Raw genomic sequence first — 23,552 nt, 5'->3', positions numbered from 1 at the left:
TTAGCTTTTACAATTAGATAAACGCTTTTACTACTCAATTAAGTTATTTCTATACCAATTTGTATTTATTTATTTTTATGCTTTGGCTATATTGCATTGAGGTAAGGGAGATGATTTTTTTTTCAGAATCTCAGACTTGTGCAGGCAGGCAATTCCTGCCTCATTTTATCAGTGAACACAGGAAAGAAAACAGCAAGAGGAAAGGAATGTGTTATCTCTGGGGAACAGAAGAACCAATATTACATACCACTAATTCTATACTGTAGAAATGCAAAGAAGAAACTGTTGATTGATATTAATTAAATTTACAAGTAAAAGTAACATCATTTTCTAACGATATTAAAAACATTGTGTATCCAGAACTGAAAGCAAATTCTCACATCATCATTTAACATAGGCACCACAGTACCCCACACAAGAGCAAGCTACTAAGTCAAATCCACTTCTGAGTGAGATCCTACACAGCTGGTTAACGCTCAAGAAACATTTCTACACAAATAGAGCAAAGAAGAAAGCTGACACCATGTTAAGACACATGCTAGCTACCTCCCAGAGAGACCAACTCCTCCCCCACCTCTCCCGAAGCCAGAAAATGATGAGCTCCCTGGGCACATTTAATTTTTGTAAGTGAACGAAGCTTTTTGTCTAACTACAGAAGCTGCATGTTTTCTTCCCCTGTGCCTCAGAAGGATGATGCCATTTCTAGTAGCTGGGTTAGTCAGATGAGGAATACAACATGCCAGTTTGGATTAAAATGAAACTGTTATACCTCTGCAGACAAAATACCCAAAAGAAGTCTGATTATAGGTACTTACAGGTACCTGGAGTTACGGTAGGAACTGTGTATCTTTCTCCTCATGTAACTCAGATCTTCCTATACATTCCAAGATTTTAACTGCTTTCCAAATGGGATTTTTTTCCTTGCTCTCAAAAATTAAATTCTAATTCTTATCCAGTTCTAGTTTTGCACCAGTATCATTCCACAACCACAAAAAAACTTAAATAGTATCAGAAAACGCAGAATCTTAACTCTCCAGTCTTCAACCAGATTTTTTTTCACAGGTTTTGAGCGCCCTCTTGTGAGAGCAATACAGCATCTCACGATATTCATGATTTGGTTGAGGAATGGACATAACACCATGCAACTACCACCACTTGCTCTTACATTTAGCTGGATTCTGTCCATCAGTATTTCTTAGAAATAAAAACATGCTAATTAACATTTGAATACAAGATAAAATACTGCTAGATTTCAGTATCACTTGGTGTGGTTCAATTTAAAAAAAAAAAAAATGCTTTGAATGTCTATCTTGGTACCTTTACAGTACTTGTTAGTTCAGGCATGCTAACATGTTTAATGGATTTTGACATTCAATTGCGTGTGGGTAGAGCTCCTGGTTTTCTTTGCTAGATGCTTTTTCTGTCAAAAGCTGGCTACTGGAATTTGAACGCAAGATTAAAGCACCAAAAGCATCACAGATTAGATGGAAAAGGACAACTATGGGCTTGAAGTCCTGGCTATCAGTAAATTGACAGGCAACAACAAAATGCCCTTGAAACAAGAAAAGAAGGGTGCAGTAGCAATTTTAAGCGTGAAAACACATGCTGAGCAGAACTTCAGATTGACATGATGCCCGGCAAATGAATCACTCATACACTAATAACTTACCAACCTATTGCATACTCCAGATTATACCTAGTGCTATTCTTGGACAGAGAAACAGAACAATGAGGACCGAAAGTGAGTGACAGGCAACTGCTCTGCAACCTACTGCTTCCTTAATATGGGAGACCTTAATACCAAAGTAGAATGAAACAGCCAAGGAACAGAATGGGCACTGCCTAAGTGCAGTCTGGGGATCAGCTACAAAGAGGTTCTTTTCAACTGAAATTTTCAAGTCAGAAGTAAATACCCCTAACATAAGTTTGCAGAACTCATGCCCTAGCAGAACACAGGACTGAAAATTAGATACTGATGATGACAAATCTTTCAGAAAATATTCTGAGCTTCAAATTAATTAGCTTTTCAATGAAGAAATCACAAAAACCTGATCAAGCAGTACAGTGGTCAAAATGCCCAATGATCTATCCTTTACAGTCTTCTCTCCTTTCCCTTCTGCTAAAAATTAACATTTTTTAATATATAAAAGATCAAAAATCAAAGGAAGACACTAGCCAAGGCTCTCAAAATAGCAATTAGTTTGTGCCATACATGCACTTCCTGTAACCTACTCTACTCCTCAAACTTTCTCACTTAAACACAGGAGTCGCCTCCTGGATTGTATCTTCTCCTACAAAAAGGTATAAAGTTCCTCGACTTGCATGGAAAACATTAGAAAATGTTCACATTTCTAACTGTTTAAAATGATGAAACAACATGTTTATTTCTGGTTTAAAACTAACTTTTCCTTTGTGCCTGACTATGTTTCCCTCTCCATCCATCTTCATATACAATTCTCTATTTCTTAGGTCTTCTCTGTATCCCAGCTCCTGATCACTCAGCATTTGCTTTTCTTATCGCACTCACCTGGACTTGCACTAGCCAATGTCCTGTTCCCTGAGTGGATCTTACCGCATGAGTTGGCTGTTATTTTTGCATCCCCTTCTCCCTCTCTTGCTTAACTTTACAGAGGCAAGACACCGAGCACCTAGTGCCATGGTCTGGGAGAGAACCTCAGCCTTAAACGACTGTGGGGCAGCGTGACAGATCAGACTCTATTCTTAGTCCGTTTCAGAAAAAAGAACGAATAAACGCTGAACATAAAGAGACTGGGCATTTGGAGCCACAGAATTTGAAGCACAAGAAGGGGGGAAGTTTGAAAATAGAAATAGAAATATCTGTTCAATTGCTAAGCAGCATTTAAAAAACTATTTTCTGGTTCCCCCATAAATTTGTCTTTTATCTTAGTCCTTTTCCAATGGAAGTGCATCTCCTACTGTAAAGCAAATTTAAGCTTAAAGACACTATACTTATTAGTTACGTTTTGCAGACTACCAAGAAATAATTCACATAACACAGACCAAAAACCAAGCATGGCTGTTTTCAAATCTCTATAGGAGGCAAAAAAATAACAGAATTTTAGAATGGAAAAACTGAAGCAGTGAAAGGACAACAGAATTGCTTGTGATGACAGAAACTATCAGCAGAGACAGACACAACTCACCACTCCTGACTTAAGCAGTGCCTGCTTAAAACACTGGAAAACTAAACCCATGAATAGCTCCTGAGGGATAAACTGAAGTGTGAACAGCATGGCACCTACCCACAGTAACTACCAGCATGCATCCCCTTATGCTGTGGCAGCTTTCGTTTAACAGCACAGGTCATGCTCCATGCTGCAGCAGAACCAGTCTTTAGAACATGCGCTAATTCAAAGAGGAACTCTGCTTCATTTTGAAACGCTGGAAAGCCCCTCGCATGTTTTGGCCACTACTACAGCATCAATTTGTTGACCAGGTTTTCCGTTCTGCTCTAATAGCTTGGGGTTTAGTAAGATTATGGTATTTCTCCATTGTGCACTACTGAAATTAACAGTTATAAAGGGATTATAAATGGTTCTGTTGTAAGCACATTTTGTCTAATTGGAAGTTATTAATCCACTAGTATTGCTATCAATCTTGGTACCTCTGAACAAACAGACCAAAAATTAATAAAACACAATGTACCAGTGGATTAAAATCATGAAGTTACAGCATACAAAGTGGTTAGGAGCCATTACTTCAACTGATTTCACATTTGTTTTTACTTAACAGACCTATTTTACTAGAAAGGTTTAATATTCCTTTAAAAATTAAAACAATGATTATATATTTCTCAAATGCTTTCCCAACTTAGACTGCAAGACTTTTGCGAAAAGATTTCTCCCTTCTTTCTTGTTCATATGTGACTTTTTGGTGAGGTAACAACTTTGATTGTTGTCTCTACATACTAAAGCACTGTAAATTAAGAGCATCACTAAATTGTAAGAGTCACTATACAGGGAACCAACATTATGAATTTGTCATTTCATATTTTTATGATTTTAACAAATTTACAGGGCACTGATTTCAGGATCCTGGAAATAAACTAGTACTTTGGAGCAGATCAAATTTAATTGTGAAACAAGTCAAACTCTTTCTGAACCACAGTGGTAAAGCTAGAGAAGAGAGACAAGTACCTCATAATTTGAGAGGAAATCTAGTAATTTTGATCGAGACGAGATGTAGAGTAGTGGTGTCATCACCCGGCGAACAAACTTTTCAATATAAACAGCACTCATAGGGCCTTTGTATTCAATTGGTCCAAAACTAGTACCAAAAAAAATAATAAAACATTAAGACTTAAATTAACAATAAAGAGAGTCCCTCCTGGGAGTGGCAGAGATAGGAGCTACATCGACAGCATGCTCAGCCTCTAGGGAATTGCTCTCTGTGTTAATTAACAGTGGCTTCTGTAACTGATAGAGGAGTTGTGTTACCAAACTCGAAGTACAGCGCAGAAATTGCAGTGACTCTAATGCAGTGTCTATGGGTAGGTGCAGTGTGTTGGTGGGGATGAAGGGATGGAGACCACCTCTGAGTCCCATTAAAGAAGTTGGTAAAATGCAGGTATGAATTATATGATCGTATACATATCTTTCCGCTTTGTCCAAAGTAAACACGACTTAAAAATACAGATCTGAAAAATGTCACTATTTTCACTCAATTTTTAAAAATCTTTAGAAAGTTCAAACAGTATCAATCTGAAAAGGTGCAATATTTTTACATAGACTTTTACAAGCAGCACTCAATAAAGCAGGGATGAATCCAGTCACACTGCTGATAAACAGACTCAGCGAGTCTACAGTTTCTCCCCCAGCCATCTGATAAAACAGCTCACACCACATTAGGCAGTGCTAAAACAGAGCTTCTCCTTCATCCCTTTGAAATCCTGCATCTCATTTATTATCATTAGGTTGGACAAAGCATCACAGTCCAAAATGAAATCAAACACAAAAAGCATGAGGAATTAGTCCATTCCCACTGAAGAATTTAATGTGATGCATTTTTTAATATAATTTATACATACAGACACTCTCAAAAAATATCAAACCTATATTCAGATGCTTTGAAATGGTCTTCTAGAGCCCACTAGATTATTCTACATCCTATACTGGTTTATTACAAACCTTTGTCTTAACAGCAACATGCACTACTTCAACTTGTCACATGCCCAGTATGCAATATTCGAGGTTTAATATCTCAGGCATGAGGGGTGCATGGCCCTTTGGGGTTTTTATGAAATATCAATATGAATTTACATCTCATCTTGTTGCAACTCTGTTTCAGGTTACTGATAATACCCAAGTGTATCCATCTATTGTGTTGTAATTTCAAGATCAAATAAGTTTAAGTCAATGTACATCCAAGTGGGATTGTTGGTTTTTTTAATTACAGTTTGAATTATGCCAGTGCCATCTGTGTCTATTCCAAGTTCAGCTGACAAAGATCAGGATTGTTCCTCCTCAATACATAAATCCCCCCAAAAACCCAAAATCAGCCTCTGTAATGGAAGAGAGCTACAGTTCAAGACTAGAGTACACAAGTAAAATAGAAGTGATAAACTACACAGCATCCAGCTCTATTGTACCTAGCATTAGAAAGTGTGTTTCCTTACCTTCTGCTCCACACAAAGAGAAAAAAAAAGGATAATACATACAAATACTAAAAAATAGAAGTGAGATTATATAAAGTTTTATACAATGATATCTCAGCATTTGGAGCATAAAAAAGTGAGTGTAAAGTTCAAATTTAGAAGAAAGTCTTCAGTACATAGTGCCATTTAAATATGTACTTAAATTCCACTAACTTCAATAGCCCTTAAGTACACACTTTATTGCTGTCACAAATTGGGACCAGTTGATATAATGCATCTACAGAGCAAGCGGACAACTGAAATTAATATATAAATCTGAATTCTCTACTTTTCATTGGAGGCAGAACTTCCAGGAGATGCACAGGCAAAAGAAGATCTCCATAAGGATGAAAAATTGTGCAGCGTGTCATTTAACTGACATTTACGGCCCTTCTTGACACCTAAGCGGCATATAGGATGAGCTTCACCCAGAATCTCCTCCTCTACAACTATTTACTGTAGCCATAAATATAACTTTTTCAAAAGGCAACATTTTATACAATAGCTCTGTTTCCCAAAACAACAATAAGAAACCCAGACTGTACGTATGAAATCTTACCTCCGATGGTATAAGTGTATCACAGGAAAATAAAAGAAATGCTTCTGCTTCCTGCATTTCCCCTGGTTCCACCAGCAATTTACAGCCACAAACAGCACCTGCAAAGCACGTAAAAATTTACAGCTCACAAAGTACCTTACTGTGACCTTCTTTATCTAACATATTTTTTTTCCAATCCATTCCATCTGCTATTTTCAGTCTTTTCAACTCAGTATTCCATATCTGCTCCTCTTAATTCTATCACACAAGACTTTTTTAAAAATTATTATTATTTTTAATTTTTTTTTTGTCATTTTGCAACAGCAATCCTTTTGGTCACTTTTCTTTCTAGTTTTTAAGCTTCTTAATCTAAATCCTTCAAATTTACTACCTTAGTCATAATCCATATTAATTACTTTTTCTGCAGAGTGGAGCTCAGCAAGCGGAGGTTTAGGACAGCTGTACCTGTGAAGTGTTCACAGGCAACTAACTGCTAGAAAGTAGTGCTGTGCCTGCAATCTTATATGATTACCAGTGCCTCCAATGATCCTGGAACTGGAAGCAAACTCCCTGTAATTTCTGGCTGAAGGCAGGTGAATAAATCTGAGATCACTTTACTAGAAGAAACTTGTAGAGTTCCCCATTCAGGAGCAGAAATAACAGACAACTAAGCAGGAATCACAGGTTTTCTCCATTTATTCTAACACTCTGTACGTTAAATTAAAATTGAGACAACTGGCTGAGTTACCGAAAAATGTGAGCATTCAAGTCCTACTGGTTCCCATGGGATGACAGAAATTAGCATCGGCTTGGAGATTAAAAAGCTATCAGGTCATGTTTAAGATTCGTATCTTCTCTGGAGTTACCTGGTCTGATAATCTGCTGGCCACATGTTCTATTTCTTCTCTTGCTGCAATGGACTGGCCACACCACGGCGCATAGAAGAAATACAGCACAATTTCTGAATCCTGACGAAGGTGATCTGCATAGTCTAATTGTCCCCGAAAAAGATCAATCACTGGAGATCTTGTGGAGAAAAAATTCACTGGAAGCTTCGCTGGCATTGTTACATCTTTTGCTCGGCTGCAGGAAGAAAATTAAGAGCAGTTATTCAGACTGTACAGCAGTAGTTAAAAAAGTGTGCCCAAAGCCCTGATTTTTAATCTTATCAAAGGTCATGCAATGACAAAACTTTAGAAATCGATGCAAATGACTACAACTTACATTATCTGAGTTAGTTTCATGAAATACTATAAAAATCCAAAGATTACCCTTAACAAGCTTTAGAAAGTCACGCTGTGATACCATGCACTATGTTTATGGGTATGTTAGCTCACACTCTTATTTGTGGTTGCTATAGAGCATAAAATTACCAGGAAGAGTGATTTCTTTGGATTTCTTCCCTGGCCTCATCCTCTTTTAACACTTGTACTTTAGGTAACAGCACCCTGATAAGAGAAGAGACACTGGTCATAAAGTTTTGTGATGTGATGTTTATATAAACAGAGACTATCACCCTGCCTTACACTTTGCTTTAAAGTATTCTACACTTCTATTCTTTTATATTATATTAGGAAAAAATATGTAAATGTGTGTTAGTTTATTTTACTGATTAGAGCAGGGACTGCAAACTGTTCAGGGCACATTTCCTCTTCAGTGTAAAGACAATATCAGTAAACAGTCTCGATTTAAAGAGATTATGACAGATTAAGTTTCTTACGAGAAATCAGTTTGACCATGAACATAAACCAAATACTCAGGAAACCATTTTCTATCAAATCAGCAATCAAACAATCTAGAACTCAGCACTTCCAAGGTGTTCAGAAGTGGTTATGGTATAAACTGCCTTAAATGCAAGTGAATAATCATATTCTCTTTTTTATATCCTCTTAATTCCAAAATTTTCCACTAGCTATATTTACACTAGAGCAAGTCAGATTAAAAACTGGACCACACCACTGTAATGCTCAATTTTGCCATGGTTCCTTATGTGACAGGAAGTTTTAGGAAAGACGGTGCATTCCTTTACCTTGTATCACAATAAAAAGCTAATACAAAAATCTTTTTACCTGATATTTGATCCTTCTCAGGTTACAATTTTAGTAATTGTGATAAAATTACTGAGCCCCGAACACTGTCAAACTCATACGTTAAGCAACCTTCTAACAACACTGCCATTTTCAAACTTTACAATCATTCTGGTTTGTAAGAAGTACCTTTGTTTTTACAATACAGACCCACAAAAGCCACAGCTATTCTCTCAATTTCAGGTTACTAAGCATACACTTAAAGCTCAACATTTAAGAATCACTCCCAGTATATTTTCTAAAAGTTACGGAAATTCTTAAATCTTATGTAAGAGACAGTGTTTACTTCAAAATCCAGAATTTTGAAAATATTAACTGGTTCCTCATGTTTACAGTTCATTAATTCCACTACTCACAAAATTATGTTTTCATACAGATGGCCAAAAATCTAGTTTCTTCTATGGACTTCTACCTTTGTTCCTTCCCTTCTCCCGCAATCACTAACCCAGCACCTCCTTCCCCCTTAGGTTCTTATGTCACCTCACAACCAACACCTCTGGTTCCCTCCCATTCCTGCACCCTGTGCTTATCCAAACTGCTAGCTGGACAGGACACAACACTGATGCGCTACGGCTCTAACTCACAGGTCAGCACACACATGCTGATTAGCTGCTGAAAGCGAAACACGGCAGCTAAGTGTTGATCTCACACTAACACATACTTCTTCAGAGACATTAACTAGAATTTCTCCTCTTTAACTAGTTTAATGAAAATGGACAACCTAAATAGGTTTAAAACCTCTGCTTCCTTTACTGAATTAAACTGAAAGTGGACAATTGATTCAAGAGTTACAGCATAAGCCTTAAAAATGAGATATGAAATTGGCTCCAAATTGCAAGAAAACGTAAAGCAGATCAACAGAAGTCCCATGACATGAATGAGTCAGGAACTACATGGCTATCTTCAAATATGAAAAAACCCTCCAGTAATTATTAAAAAACAAAACACAACAAATCAATAGCTACCAGCTTCTTAAGGTGATTTGCTCAGTAGTGTCTCCCTCTGCAATACCAAATGCATAACAGAGCACTTTTACATAATTCCCAGGTTTACAAACAGAATAGTGATCTGAACCCCTAAAAATTATACAAGTATAAACTGAGGATTACATAATAAATGATTATACAAACATAATAATCATATACTGTCTATTAAAACACTGTGTTATTTACCTGCTGCACAGAGCCTATAAAAACCTAAACTCATTTCAACAGAACAACCTGGTAATAAAGGAAAGCACATGCAAGTGCCGGTACGATCAGCCCCTTTGACTGCAAGGTCCTTAGAGTGGGGTTGTCTCGAAAGACATTTGCATAGTGCCAGAAATAATTCAGGTTCTAAACCACAGGCTTTCCATAGGTGACCGTTAGCTCAGGCTTCATTTGGCTATTCCTTGAGCCACTATAAACCTGCAATACCTCAAACCCCACTAACAGATTGCCTTGTAGTAAAGGAATTTTCCCTTTCCATACTTTTTATCCATTGGTCTCGAAAGTTACGTGTTGTAAGCACAGTGGTAGGAACTGTAATCTGGTGCTGAGACTTGCTTGCAAACCATACTGATGTGCGGTGAGAAACTATGTACTGTAGTCATAGTTAACGTGCAATTAACCATTCTCCAAATTGCACCTGGAATTTTTACACTTGCATTTTCTGTTTCTGACAGCAACAGAACAGGGATTACTTTTCTGATACTAGTTTGTCTATTTAACTACAATCTGAAAAACCAAACCCCTTTAATCAAACTTCCTGTACATAGTAGAGGGTGGCGAGAAGTACATTCCAAGCACATTCCATTTGTGAGCTTTCAAACACAGCTAGCAGTAAAATGAAAGGAACATGCAGCTTTTAAATAAAGGAGAGCAGAAAGAAAACAGAAGCAACACTGTAAGTGTAAAAGAAAAAGAATTAATATTTTAGTAATGGACAGTAAAACAGGGAGGTGATTCAGTTCAGAAATCCTTCACCATATGTTCTTTAATATGGCAGGAGCTTTACACTTTCATCTAAATTATCTGGTCACTGTGAGATACAGACTACCGGAACAGAGGCACTGCTGCTCACAGAGCAGCTCATTCATAGACTTAAAATTCACTCCAATTCAAATAATACATCCTCTGTGGACATGTCAGAAAAGAAGGCCTTAGTATTTTTCAGAAGCATTACCTGTGAATCAAGTGTTTCTTGGAATAAAAATTTGTCAGATTCTGCAGAATAGGGAAGTAATCAGATCCTTGTAGCCTCCTCCCACTCCCAAAATGAAACCCCAAATGCAGCAGATGTTCTTAAATTAATATAGTATGACTTGAAGCACATAACAGTCACCTTGACCTAAAACCCATCCAGAACATTCAGATCCCAGTTCAGGCTCCAGAAATGAGCTGCCCAGCTGCAGCGCATTTACATGCCTACCTCACATCACCCAACTCTCCCTGGGCTTCCAGCCACAAGCATCATCTGGTTCCATGTACCCACATATACCAGGCTCTCAGCAAACAGGAACCAAAGAGACTTTTGCAATGAAGAAAGTTCCAGCTCCCAAGAGGAGCACCACCAGACTGCAGGAAAAATACCCGCAAAGCATCTTTCTGTCTGAGGCAGGTGCAGGTAATGGGGGATGTCAACACTAATGCATGAGCCAGAAGAGACCTGTTTCCCCCCACTTTCTACCCCCACACCGATGCAGCTGGCTGAGACCTCTGAGGAAAGGGTTTCAGCCCTATGCCTCCCCAGTCGTTCTGTGGCAACACAAGGTACGAGTTATTCTCTGAAGATGAGGAAAAACAGCTTTCTCAACAAAGCGCCTGTCCCTCAGGTGCACGTGCATCCATGTACCTACCGCCACACCCCGACGCCCCCCGATGAAGACATACGTGTCTTAAAAATACCATCGCTTCTTCGCCACCCATGTACTAGCGCGGGGAGAGGAGGCCTCTCCCTCTGCCCGGCGCGGGTCACTGGGCCCCGTGTCCCCCCCGCCGCCACACCGCTGAGCTGGCAACGGTGTTCCCCCCCGACACGAGAACAGCCGTCGTTGCCATGGGGATCGCATGTCGTTGGGCCCGGGAAGAAGATGTCTGTCACCCACCCCACGAACGGCCGCTCCTGACACGACCCGGCCCCGCGCGGCGCCTCACGGAGCCCGACCATAGAGCACAGGGAGACGCGTGGCCAGAGCGGGCCCAAGGGGTCGGGCCCCGGCAGGACCCCCGGCCCGGCCAGCCCCGGCCGCCCGCCCCGGCACACCCGCCCGCCCCGGGGCGGGACCTCCGCAGGCGGCTTTGCCCCAGGCCTCCGGGGCACCGCACCGCCTCCGGGAAGGGCGGCTGACGGCCGCTTCCCTCGGCCAGGCCCCGCGTGCCCCGGGTCCGCCCGGCCCCCACCCGCTCCCCCGAGGCCGCCCCCCCGCCGTTACCTGCAGGTGACTTTGAGGGCGACGAGGAAGGCGCAGCCCAGCACGATGGCAGCGCCGCACAGCAGCTCGGGCCGTCGCGCCATCTGGGCGGCGCGAGGCCGCAGCCGAGGGGCAGCCGCGGGGCCGGAGCCGCCGCATAACGACATCACCCCCGGCCGAGGCGGGGAGGGGTGCGGGCCACCGGGCCGCTCCCGCTCGCACACGTCTCCCTACCGCCCGCCTGTCAGCCGCGCCGCGGCGGGCGGGGCGGCCCCCTCCGCCGGCGAACCCGCCGCCGCCACGTCGCGCCGCCCCGAGCAGGCGCACAGGCGGCCGGGCCCGGCCGGGGCAGGGGGCGCCGGGGCGCGGTCCGCCGGCGGCAGACGGGACCCCTGGGGAAGGCGAGTGCAGAGCGGGTCCCGCCGGGGAAGGGCGCGGGGAGCGGGCCCGGCGGCGGGCTCAGGAAAAACGTGTTAATAATGATTTTGGTCGCCTCCTGCTCTCTGTGCAGGACATCGTTAAAATTCCCGTCGCCGGCATCAGTGAGTGAGTAATTCCCCAGCAGCTCTTCCGTTTCTGCGAGCACCGAGCCCCCTCCGGCAGCTATTCCCCAACAGCCCCCCTCACTGCAGCCATTAAAGATTTCACACCGTCCTTACAGAACAAAAGGATTTCATGTTTAGTTTTGTCTAGAATTACTTCCAATAATTTACAGAGCACTTACATTAAACAATGACAGCATAAAATTGAGAAAACAATTCAGAAAGGCACACGATACAATCAGTTTTTGTCACAGAAATAACAGTGTCCATAGTACTCAAGCTTAGTTTATTACAAACAATGTAAAAAATTAGCATTGCAGCAGGTGGTATTTCAAGCACCAAGCTAATTTTGTATGCATACTGTACATCATATTCAAATGTACTTCAGCCTAGCCTGTAAGGAACAGTTACTTCGCAAGTTCCCCTAGCTATGGCTGAAGCGTGTTGTTTTAATATTCATTGTGCTTTTATTTTGTGAAGTGAAAGGGACATAGCATCCACGCTTGTCATGTGTATAGGTATCACTGAACTTTGGTTCAACACTTTTTACATACACAATGTATGGCAAAAGACTACATTCAAACTACTTAAGTCATTCTTAAAGCTCTTCTAATTACATAAGGTCAGCCAATAACAGAGAAAAATACTCTTGACAGGAGGGTAAAGTAAGTCATGGGGAAAAAAAAGAAACCTAGTTTTAGCTAGTTTGAATGAATGACTGAAAGAACCTTAGTTTAAAAAAAAAAAAAAAGATAATTAAGTGAACACACAAAGCTGACAGCACGATCTGCAGAGATGCCAAAACACAACAGAAGCTCCAGCAACTGTAAAGCCAATAGGCTCATCAGTCAGAAGTCACCTCAGCCCATGAATGGTTTTCCATTTCCGTGGTCTGCAGGAAATGTGCAATTTGAAGTACTATCCACCTTGCAGCTGAGGTGGTGGTTCATGCCCAAGTCAAAAAGCCGAAAACATATCCCAGCACCGTGTAGCTCCAAAGTGCTTATCTACTTTGCAAGTGAGTTGGCCATTTTTGTTATTGTAGTGATACGATGAGCTAATGACAATACAGAAAACTGCAAACAAGCAGCTGGAGACACAAATACCAACTTATTAAATTTTTAGCTACAGGTGCTCAAGCTTTTGCTAATAGGCAAATCATCGTTTGTTTGTTTGTTTTTACAAAATCTCAGTCCTGAGAGGCTACATGCAGAAAACAGCTTTGTGTAAAGTTCTCTTTATTACAGGCAACATTAGTCCATACAATAATACACAATACTGACATACAAGTGTAATCTTTCAAAATCATCATTTAAACAGCAAAGACCAAGAAACAGAATTTTAACTACTTCATTTTCAAAAATTAATACGTTTTTTTCCTCCCAAGATCCTTTTTCAGTAAATTATATTGAAACATACAAATAGAGAAAAAATACCCATTCAACATATATTGTAGTTAAATGGTTATTTTGTTTAAAATCTTTAATAAGAAAATCCTTTTTAGCAACCTACATATAGATAAGTAGCAAACTTTGTTTTAAACAAATCCTCTCCATTAAAAGATCTGAAGAATTTTCATCCATCATTTTCTTCTTAGCCCGTAACACTCTTTTGTAATACCTTGATACCTTAAAGTTTTTCAACTGAAGGACTGATACAAGGGGGCTTCCTAGATATTATAACCTCTCTTCTCCCCCTTCTATTTCCTAACTTTCTGTCCAACAGAAGGTGAGTAAGCACGTAATACTTCAGATTTTTTTAATCACCACTCTGTTTCATGAGAGCATAGACAGGTCTGCTCAATCCCCCTAAATCTACTATATTTTGCTGTTCAGGAGGAACAATATATGCCAATAAAAGCAGAAAACCTGCAGCTTTTCTGTCACATGCTTTTGATTATTGTCAAGTTTTCTGGTTTATGCTTCCAGCTGATAACATGTATGTATCATCTCAGTATTAGTTTAAATCTTTAAACAAAAAACTATATTTTCCAAAGTCATTATCACTGGGAGCAATCAAGTGGTCTTTTCTTGCTTTGCTGAGCTTCATTCTTAAAACTTGTCTTCGTTCTTCCCACTCATGGAGTTCAGCATTTCCATGGGCAAATTTACAGTTGTTTCCTTCAGTGCAAGTACCAGCCATGTATCTGTTGAGACAGATTTCAAATAGTGTTTTCATAGAATTATCATGATCACTATTGTATCTAGGTGTTTTCTTCTGGTCATGTTTTTCAAATACACTAAAATATTAAGGACAAAAAAAAATAATTGGAAGAGTATTTACTTTTTACGTAAGACGATACTAACTCTGTTTAGCATCTGATTATATTTTTCTTTCCCAGCTGTCAAGTGTTTATAGAGGACAAGAGATGGCTCTTTTCTTTCTGTTCTTCACGCTCCTACTTCACTAAGTCATTTAATGCCCGAAACCCTTAATTTCATCAGGTCAAATTATCAGGTAAATGTATACCTTACCATTTAACTCACTAAGCTAAAGAACTACTATTGTTAAAAAATCCAACTAATTAATTACCCTTTGTTAACTAAATTTGGTTTTTAAGTACTCGGTATATCTTAAGAATCTATTTTATCCTAGTATTTTTGTATTAAGTTATAAGCATGCCAGTTTGTATTCACTTTATACTGCATATCTGAGGTCTGTTAGTGTTCAAAACATCAAATACATTTAGGATGTTACTTAAAAATTTAGTAAAGGAGGCATGTAAGCTTCCATGCAAAGACTGCAAACAAAAAATAACTTGCTTTATATGCTGTGCAATTTCTCTAGATCTCTAAGGCATCCAAAATCTTTAACTTGAAATGGAGTAACAAAGGTATCCGTACCAGCAAATTGAATCTTTAACTCCAGAATGCAGATTCCAAAGTTTTTAGCCTTCCAAAAAGATTGCAACAGTGGAAAGAACTTTCAACAGATTTACAAAAAATCTACTGCAGTCAGGTAAACAGGCTGCATTTAAAAATTAAAGGGAGCAGCAAAACATACAACCAATGCTGGGGAAAACCAACAGGTCTTGGAACTTCTCTTCCACACGTTCATAAATGATTTCCAATAACAAATACTCGATTGTAACAAATTTGTTTTGATGCTAACAACATTTCTACTTGCCTTAAAGCTCCAATATTACTGTCCAGCTAGGTACTGTTCTTGTGTTCCACAGGTAATATACAGATGCCTAAGTAAACTTGTAATAATACTAACAGTATTTCACACAGCTGCAATAAACTTGCAAACTTTTAATAGCATCACACAAGCAATTAATTTGGTTCCACAATTAGGCACCTTGTCGCTCCCCAAGTTCTAACAGTATGTGTTAAAATACTGTTAATTACTTAATTTCTTGTTGAAAGATGTATGCAAAGCAAGAAATACTAGAAACATTGTCTGTCAAAACTAATAACTGCCGTAATTATTTACACTATGAACTGTCATTTTTCAGCATTTTTGACAACTTAAAACCCACATACCTATCACAAATGCTAAAATATCCGGTTGGAAAGCGATACTGCCAGCAGTTTTGATCATCCTCAGTGTGGAAAACCTTCTCTTTATGCTTTTCAGAAGAAATGTGACCCTGCCATTGCTTCTCACTATTACAGTTCTTCCCACACATCCAACAGTGAAAATCCACCTGTTTTACAGGGAATTTGAAAACAAAACATTGAGAATTCAATACTGTAAGCACAGAACTGCTCCTAATACATTTTGAATGTTTTCTTTATGTTGGCCTGTAAATTGTTGTTTACCTAAACAGATATAGTTACTTAAACAATCACCTGAAGTTTATGATCTCCACTGGCTTTAGAGGATTCAAAAGAACTGCTTTACAGTTTCAGTTAAAGTTTGCATTTAGTGTAGCTAGCCAGGATCTAAGCAAGCACCAAGACAATAAGGACAACAACGTATGTTACTGAACGGGGGGGGGGGAGGGGAACGGGACGCGACACCCCACAAAAAAACCAACAAAAAACCATGTTTGAATTTAGAATTATACCTATGACTACTTACTGTAACTTCAGCATAGTCAGTTGGCATGTGAATTTGCTTCCCATTTTCTTTGTTTGCCTGAGCAGCTGTATCATCTCCTTTTTCTGGTTTTTGACTTTTTAGCCATATGTCATACAACTGCTCCAAGTCTTGAACTAATGAGAGCAGAAGCTAAAATAAGTAATTAGCAATTAAGGCAAGAGTTTGAGAATACTAGATAAATGACTGAGTTTGCAAGCGTAATTCAGTCCCCACCTATTGTAAGAAGAAAAAAGGAAGGACACAATGTAGACAGTTACACAGTTTAGAGATAAGAGCCAAGAGCAATATGAATCTCTGGCTACTTACCAAGACCCATTTCTGCCTATCTAGAGGAAAGTAAGATATCACACATTTCTGAACAGGCACCCAAAGTACAGATAACAGCTGTGCTGCTGTGTATCAATATCTGAATTTCAAAGTACTAATATAAAGTGTGCTATAGTTTTTGGTAAATTTAGTCTGCTTTCTTGCACACCATGACATCATCATTTATTACTTCTAATTTTCAATTGTTTCTCCCCAGTAACACTCTAATGAGATAACAAGTCAACAACAGAAAGTGATCAGTAATTCCCAGTAAGTACACTGGGGGGGGAATTCTTCGGCAAATAGCTTGCCCCCATATGTTATCAACAGAATCCTAGTGTGTGCACATGGCAATACAGAGTATAAACACCAAACAATATTGCTGCATGGATCAATATACTATTTCTAAAGACAACTAAAAAAATTGATACAAACTACTTTATTGTTAAAAAACACATCAAACAACAAATATATAATATAGCTATTTTTATTTAATACTGTTTTTGAATACCCAGTCTGGGGTCCTTCAAATTAAAAAAAAGGGCACCTGCAAGGTTTACTACAAAAGACAGTGAAAGGAAGTGGATTAAAAAGTAATTGAGGAACAAGAACAAAAAGCAGAACAGTTAGATTTACAACATGTTAGATTTACTCTTCTACTTACTGCTGTTCTCCTTCATATAGGTCCACATCTCTCTCTCCTCAGGACTGTGAGCAAACGAGCAGTTTCCATCATACTGACATTTCTTGCCTGAAGCAATATGATTGCACAACTGGAACATGAATTTAAAAAAAAAAAAATCCTTATGAATATAAAGTAAAATGGATGATAGTAGAAAATGTTTGGGTTTTTTTTTCCCCCCAGTCTTGGCTAGTGTTTCCCCTCCCAATCAGACATTTATATCACATGAAAAATAAAATCATGTTTATTTTATAAAAAACTCATATATTGTAGTTACAAAAAGCAAACTGCTGGAAGCAAGTACTATGACTGCTTTTTGCCTCCTACTAGATTACCAGACCACAGATATGTTTAAACTATTTCTGAAATATTTACTGGAAATAGTAAGAACTTAGTTAAATCACTTAAAAGTTATTAACTTCCACTGATGAGAAAGGGCTTCAGTAATAACATGTGAGATCAGTGCTTTTCTAAGGCTGAGCTCTGTAGAAACACTATAAACATATTCCCACCAGTTCCCATGGGAATTTCTGCAGAACTGATGAAACCAGTCCAATTACTAGTATTTTGCAGTTATATTTTCTTAACTAAAACGTTAGTTTTAGGTTAACATACATCAAATTGCAGAGGCACTTGTTTCTTTGCGGGAAGAGGACGAATGGTCATCCACTTCTTACGTTCATTAGACATAACTAGCACCACACGGCGATCTTTGGTCCATCTAAAAAACAGATGCATTCAATGAAAGAAAATACTATTAAAAAACCCACAGACTGTGTACACAGAAGCAGAACCAGGAAAGCCCAGAAAGGTTCTTTATAAAGCTTTCACCATTTATTTGAGATTTTACTACATTCTACTGAAACTTTACCATAACTGATAATTAAAAAAAACCCAAAACAAACAGCCACCAAAGTGTTTCTCATTACCAATTATTAACATACTACAAAGAGATGACTGTGTTCTGCTTCACTATGTTTTTTTTAATTCCTTGTATGACTCTTTCCTAAGCAGTAACAAAGTTTCCCAAAAGAGGTTTTAAATGGCTGACAAAATGGTAAGATTTTCACTGTTTGGTCTCACTTACGGGTGTCTTGCCTTTGCACTACAGTATTTTTTGTTTCTGTCTGGCTCATTAACTTGACCATTTCTCCAGCACTGACCACAAACAAACTTCATCTTCAAATTAAGTGATCCATATTTCATTTGGTTCCCAAGGATCTTAAGCCAAAAAAATAACAACAACAATAAAAGGTATTTTGTATCTGCAAAGAAACCCATACATAATTATGAATTACCCCCCACGATAAAAGTTTACAACACATGTCCGGAAGCAGATGTTACACTGCATGCCTTGTAATAGTTTACCTTGTAATTTCAAGCTAGACATTTCTTAACAAATGCATTTTTATTTAACTTATTCTGAGTTAGGTATATGTACACAGAAGTTGTGATAATATATACAAACTAAACACATAGAAGTCCTACATATTAAAAAGGTAATTAATTGCCCTACAGAGGCTGACCTTGAAATTATATTTAGGTTTTCTGTTCTGCCTACGACAGAATAAGCAAAGCAAAAACGGAATTGCATAGAAGCAAAGCAGACATTTTAGTGTAAGTGGAGCAAGCCGAAGAAAGCCTACAGTGAAAAAGATTATTTGAAGAGAGCATTAAAAAAGTAATTTCTAAACTAAGCTACATTATACACAGACATAGGAAAAGAATTATCACCAAAGTCACTGTAGAATTAGTTTAATGGAAAAATGAAAATACCTGTGATCCATGTGCACTAGCTTCCATGTTCTGCCAGTATTTCTTTGATTCTTGAACAATAGTATCATGTGAAATACCTGTAAAGGAAGGGAAAAAGTTCTTGAGCACTTATGACTGTTGTAGAATTACAGACATGCTCAAACTGGAATGCTACTGAAGCCCCAAAGCTTTTATCTATTTTTCTTTTTATATATTATATATATATACAGACACTCATGTGTGGATGTGGATATACATTTATGTCCATACACACACAGAGACACACACACACACATATATACTTAAGAATCTCATGAGGGCCTCCAAAACAGAAATATTGTATGTATCATCACATTGAAAAGCAAATATAAAAGTTTTCTAAATTACAGATTGCTCAAATAAGTTAAGGTGCATCTTTGAGTATTTATTTAAACATAATGTACTAAACCTCTAATGACAATTTAATTAGAAAAGCTGCATGGTATTATGGACCACAGAAAAACTATCCAAAATGCAAGCTGACAGACACTAGATTGCCCCTGCCTTCTTTACAAAGATTTTAAACAGGCCCTGTTAATTAGGTTTTGTTTCAGAAAAAAACCCATTCTTATAAATACTTTGGCTAAGGTTCCTATCAGAGCTATACAGTGTTCACACATACTGTAACATTTACTGCTCTAATTCCACACAAGTACAGACTGTTATCTGTGTTTGGATTTGTGGGTTGGTAAAATGTTTCTTTCCTGAGGTAGCATTCCTTTACTTCCCACACCTTACACTCAGAAGAGGAACCTCAAAGAGCAGAGACTGAGTTTTAACTGACTTTGGCAAAGCATGAGGGCAGCATGAACACATCATAAAATAAAAAATATGCCTTCTGTGGCGAATCAAGTTTCTTGGAGAACCCAAGCCTTACTTCAAAATATAAATTACAGTGTAGGTATTTGCTATCCTTGACTTTGTAGGGGCAGCTGGTAAGAAAATAACTGTTTTACTTTCACACAGAAACTTCTAAAGGCTCATCCCAGGAGAGACAGAACAGGTAATCAGCAAAGAAACAGTTCTCTCTTGTCTCTATTTGACTTTCTTCCTCCAAAATTTTCAGGTCAGTATGACATCTTGTGTCGGGATGCCTGTACGAGAATCTAGATAGAAAGCTGAAGCAACAAGAAGCCTCTTCTTCAATGAAGGGACAGGTGAGGATAAATCACAGACATAAAGGGGCAAAAATGCCAGAAACACTGTAACACATTGGGATTGCCACGTTTCCCTTTTTCATCATCACGATGATCCCACATGATTACTTAATACATAAAGTACTGCTGTCATACAGAGCAAGGTAGGAAGAATAAGCAACTGTTACGGGGTACAAATTATTTACTGCTAACAGTTCAATTGCTTTTTTAAAAAAAAAAAAGTCATGGAGAGTTTGAAACTCATGACCAAGTAATGGACTGTAAGTACAGAGACATGTCATTCAAAAGCTATCAGCTAGAAATGAAGTAGTAAAATCTGTTATCCTCAAAGAAGTCAACAAAACAAGCAAGATCAACAAAAAGCAGCCTAAATGTCCTGTGTAAGCAAGAACAGAAAAATAGTTACGTTTTATCAACACATACACTAATGAGAGACAGAGCAGCAAACTGTAAAGATTTATTTTCTGGCTCACTGTGTAAGAATATCAGAATGGCACTAAGCTAAAAGAAAGGTTTAACTGTGGAAAAACTTGATTCTTGTACTGGGGCATGGAGGGAAAGAATGGCATAAATAAAATATTTCAAGCTTTTCTTTCAGTGCTCTGTGAAAAAGAAATTTGATCAAAATCTTCCAAACTTTGAAGGTTTAAAAATAAAAACAAATCTACTTCGACTTGGATTTAATATCTGCTCAAGACTTCTTGTTTTATTTCAAGAAGAAAAAAATCTGATCATGAGCAGTTTTGACAGTTTTTATTATCAAAAACTTGCTAATTTTGAATAGCTAGTAGCCTACTCAATACTTTTCATCATATTTACATTACTGTTTATTGAATATGCTGTATGAAAGATTCCAGCAAATTGTAAGTGAATGCACTGATCCCGAGTTGCTCATTTCAGAAAAGAGTTGAGACAAGGAAGAAGTGGCATTACAATGAAGAGCAAAGCAAGCATTTTACCAAACATACCTGTTTCCTTTTGCATTATCCAGACTTTAAGCTCTACCAGACTGTGAGCATAAAAGCATTTATCCTCTCGTAAGCAGCCATAATGCACCTCATGTCTGCACAGGTCAAGCTGACATCGAACTTGAAAAGGGCGGATTTTGGAATATTTCACCATAGTTTCTCGCAAAATGTGGACAAGGCACCTGTTTTGAAAACAGTCAATTTTAGACATTCCTTAAAATGACTTCGTTCATGTGTGGAAAAACACATAAAATAACCATCCCTCATCACAGCTTATTCAAATGTCTTTTTAAACACTTTTTACTTGAAATCAGAAAGCCAAAAAAGTTTCCAGAAGGAAGCAGCATCTAATTATCATTTCTAAGCTGAGTAAACCAACATTACGAAACAGTACCCTTGCAAAATCCAGAGGTCCCTCTTCTGCAAGGCATTACAGAATTCAATCCAACTGGATCACTGGTTTCCAAGAGGGAAAGCATATCATGTCCATTTTCAAGTATATATCCTGATCTAATTACAAACACAACTACTTATTCTTTTGTAGAGCACCATTAAAGAAAGAGTTGATGCATCACACTAACAGCCTAGCTCTTACAGCTGTAGTGTTTCCTCAATATAGGGAAGTGGAGTACAAACAAAGCAATTAAAATGCTCCCATCATATAAAAATGTAAGTCTATTAATTCTCCAAAACTCATTTAACACTATTACCACTATGAAGTCTTTGTTAACTTTCAAAGAATAATTAGACACTTTTCTCACACTATTTTTTATCAACTGAATTAAGAAGGACTATGGTCTATTTCATACATTGTAATTAAGGTAAACCTGTTCTTAACTGAGTTAAAACTACAGCAAAATAAGCAAAACAGACCAAAGAAAGAGCAAACTTATGAATTCCTATTTAACATCACACATCTATTTACATCAATGCAGCTCACCAGGTAGATAAGTTATTAACAAACTGACACCAAAACCAGTAAGATTCAAACATGAGGCTGGATACCACTAAGTTTGAATGCATTGATAAAGAAATAGTTCACTTTCAATTTAGTTACGAGACAATCCTTGTTCAGTAAGATTGTCTTATCAATGCTGCCAAAGCATAACAGTCAGTTAGCAAGGAAGAGAAGTTAATCAACAGGTAAGAAATGAAAGTCAATATTAAAAAATGCCCTGAAACCTTTGCTTTTAATTTGAAACTTGAAGAGATGGTATTTCAGACATACTTGTTATCTTCAAAGTCATGCATAGCAGGGTGAGAACAAGAAGATGAGTTATCCTTGTTCCTTTTGCTTATTATTCTGGGTTTGTGATCAAAACATTTCTGGAATACAAAAACAGGTAATTACAGAGTATGTATTTTATACATTTAAAAATATATCTTACCTTAAAGATTTTAACAGAGACTTCAACTAGTCTCTAATCTAAAGCTAGCCAGATTATTATTGAACATGCATTTCAAAATTTACAAAGTAGTCATGCATGAACCAAAGCATTTCTTTCCACGTAATTTTATTATCCATTATCATTTTTATTGTGTCATTAGAAATAAAGCAGCACCTCACAAAGAAACATAAATAATCCATGATGTTCTTGAAGAAGTCGGGACACAGTCAAGTTGATCTTTCCATTTCCTCCAAAAAGAGCTTCTCGACTAAAGGCTCCTTTGCGCTCCAGTGTCCACACATCAATCTCCTCTTGGCAATATGCAAACGTGCAATGACCTGGATATCTGCATTCCTCTTCAGCAGCAACATCTAAAATGATAACATTGAATATGACATAGCTTTTACACAACTTTTATTGGAAATTCATCTTAAAACTTCCACTATCTCCATTTCAAATGTTTTTAATAAAGAAGCTACATCTGTTGTAAATGGGTCACTTAAGTCTAGCAGACAGAAGCAAAACCTTATGCTGAATGACTTGCTGAAAATGTAAGACTCCTCAAAAAGGCTGATGCACACCTACATCAACTATCCTTTTCTTGTCTAAGGCAACAATGCTAGGAACTCAGAATACCCTTTGCTTAAGTACAGCTGTTAATTAATCCACGAGTCATCTTGCTTACATCATAAGTAGAGGTTCATACTGCAAAAGTCTAACAAGAATGCTTTTTTGTTGTTGTTTTGAATAGTAATAGCCCAGCACTCGGAAGCAAAGTTATTCATGATGAAGAGCAGTACAGAAGTACAGTGCATGTTCTCTAAATAATCACATTAATGGTCAAAATATGGCTTTCCTTACAGACTCTGAAAATATAAACAACCCAGTGAATTTCCTTCTCCATCTCCCATGAGCAAGCATAAAAACTCATTCTATACTTCACTGTGGAAAAGCTAAACTATATTACTTTGAGTGTAGGCATTAACAATTTACTAT

The 23,552-nt window shown here is 38.2% G+C and overlaps 2 protein-coding genes across 6 annotated transcripts in view; both read right to left on the bottom strand.

The window, feature by feature from the left end:
* Positions 1 to 11,839, bottom strand: part of TXNDC11 (thioredoxin domain containing 11) — a 35,123-nt gene extending 23,284 nt beyond the window's left edge. Inside the window, exons 1-5 of one of the 4 annotated variants that reach the window (XM_050905775.1) lie at positions 11,694 to 11,732; positions 7,565 to 7,639; positions 7,058 to 7,274; positions 6,213 to 6,310; positions 4,158 to 4,287 (exon numbers count right to left, since the gene is read on the bottom strand). In XM_050905775.1, coding sequence (XP_050761732.1) covers positions 4,158 to 4,287; positions 6,213 to 6,310; positions 7,058 to 7,255 — 426 coding nt within the window. In that variant the 5' untranslated portion in view covers positions 7,256 to 7,274; positions 7,565 to 7,639; positions 11,694 to 11,732. Of the gene's footprint in view, positions 1 to 4,157; positions 4,288 to 6,212; positions 6,311 to 7,057; positions 7,275 to 7,564; positions 7,666 to 11,693 lie in introns of those variants that run through there. The other 3 variants (XM_050905773.1, XM_050905774.1, XM_050905776.1) reach the window with 3 other exon arrangements.
* A 967-nt stretch (positions 11,840 to 12,806) lies between these two features.
* Positions 12,807 to 23,552, bottom strand: part of ZC3H7A (zinc finger CCCH-type containing 7A) — a 29,718-nt gene continuing 18,972 nt past the window's right edge. The window contains exons 14-23 of one of the 2 annotated variants that reach the window (XM_050905816.1): positions 22,731 to 22,927; positions 22,397 to 22,494; positions 21,169 to 21,350; positions 19,026 to 19,102; positions 18,337 to 18,470; positions 17,865 to 17,970; positions 17,232 to 17,340; positions 16,241 to 16,374; positions 15,700 to 15,863; positions 12,807 to 14,360 (exon numbers count right to left, since the gene is read on the bottom strand). In XM_050905816.1, the coding sequence (XP_050761773.1) occupies positions 14,171 to 14,360; positions 15,700 to 15,863; positions 16,241 to 16,374; positions 17,232 to 17,340; positions 17,865 to 17,970; positions 18,337 to 18,470; positions 19,026 to 19,102; positions 21,169 to 21,350; positions 22,397 to 22,494; positions 22,731 to 22,927 (1,391 nt within the window). In that variant the 3' untranslated portion in view covers positions 12,807 to 14,170. Of the gene's footprint in view, positions 14,361 to 15,699; positions 15,864 to 16,240; positions 16,391 to 17,231; positions 17,341 to 17,864; positions 17,971 to 18,336; positions 18,471 to 19,025; positions 19,103 to 21,168; positions 21,351 to 22,396; positions 22,495 to 22,730; positions 22,928 to 23,552 lie in introns of those variants that run through there. The other variant, XM_050905817.1, reaches the window with a different exon arrangement.

Source organism: Gymnogyps californianus, chromosome 15, assembly GCF_018139145.2.
Source record: "Gymnogyps californianus isolate 813 chromosome 15, ASM1813914v2, whole genome shotgun sequence".
NCBI classification, from domain to species: domain Eukaryota; kingdom Metazoa; phylum Chordata; class Aves; order Accipitriformes; family Cathartidae; genus Gymnogyps; species Gymnogyps californianus.
Note: the sequence above shows the minus strand (reverse complement) of the source record. Positions and strands in the feature narration are given on the sequence as shown.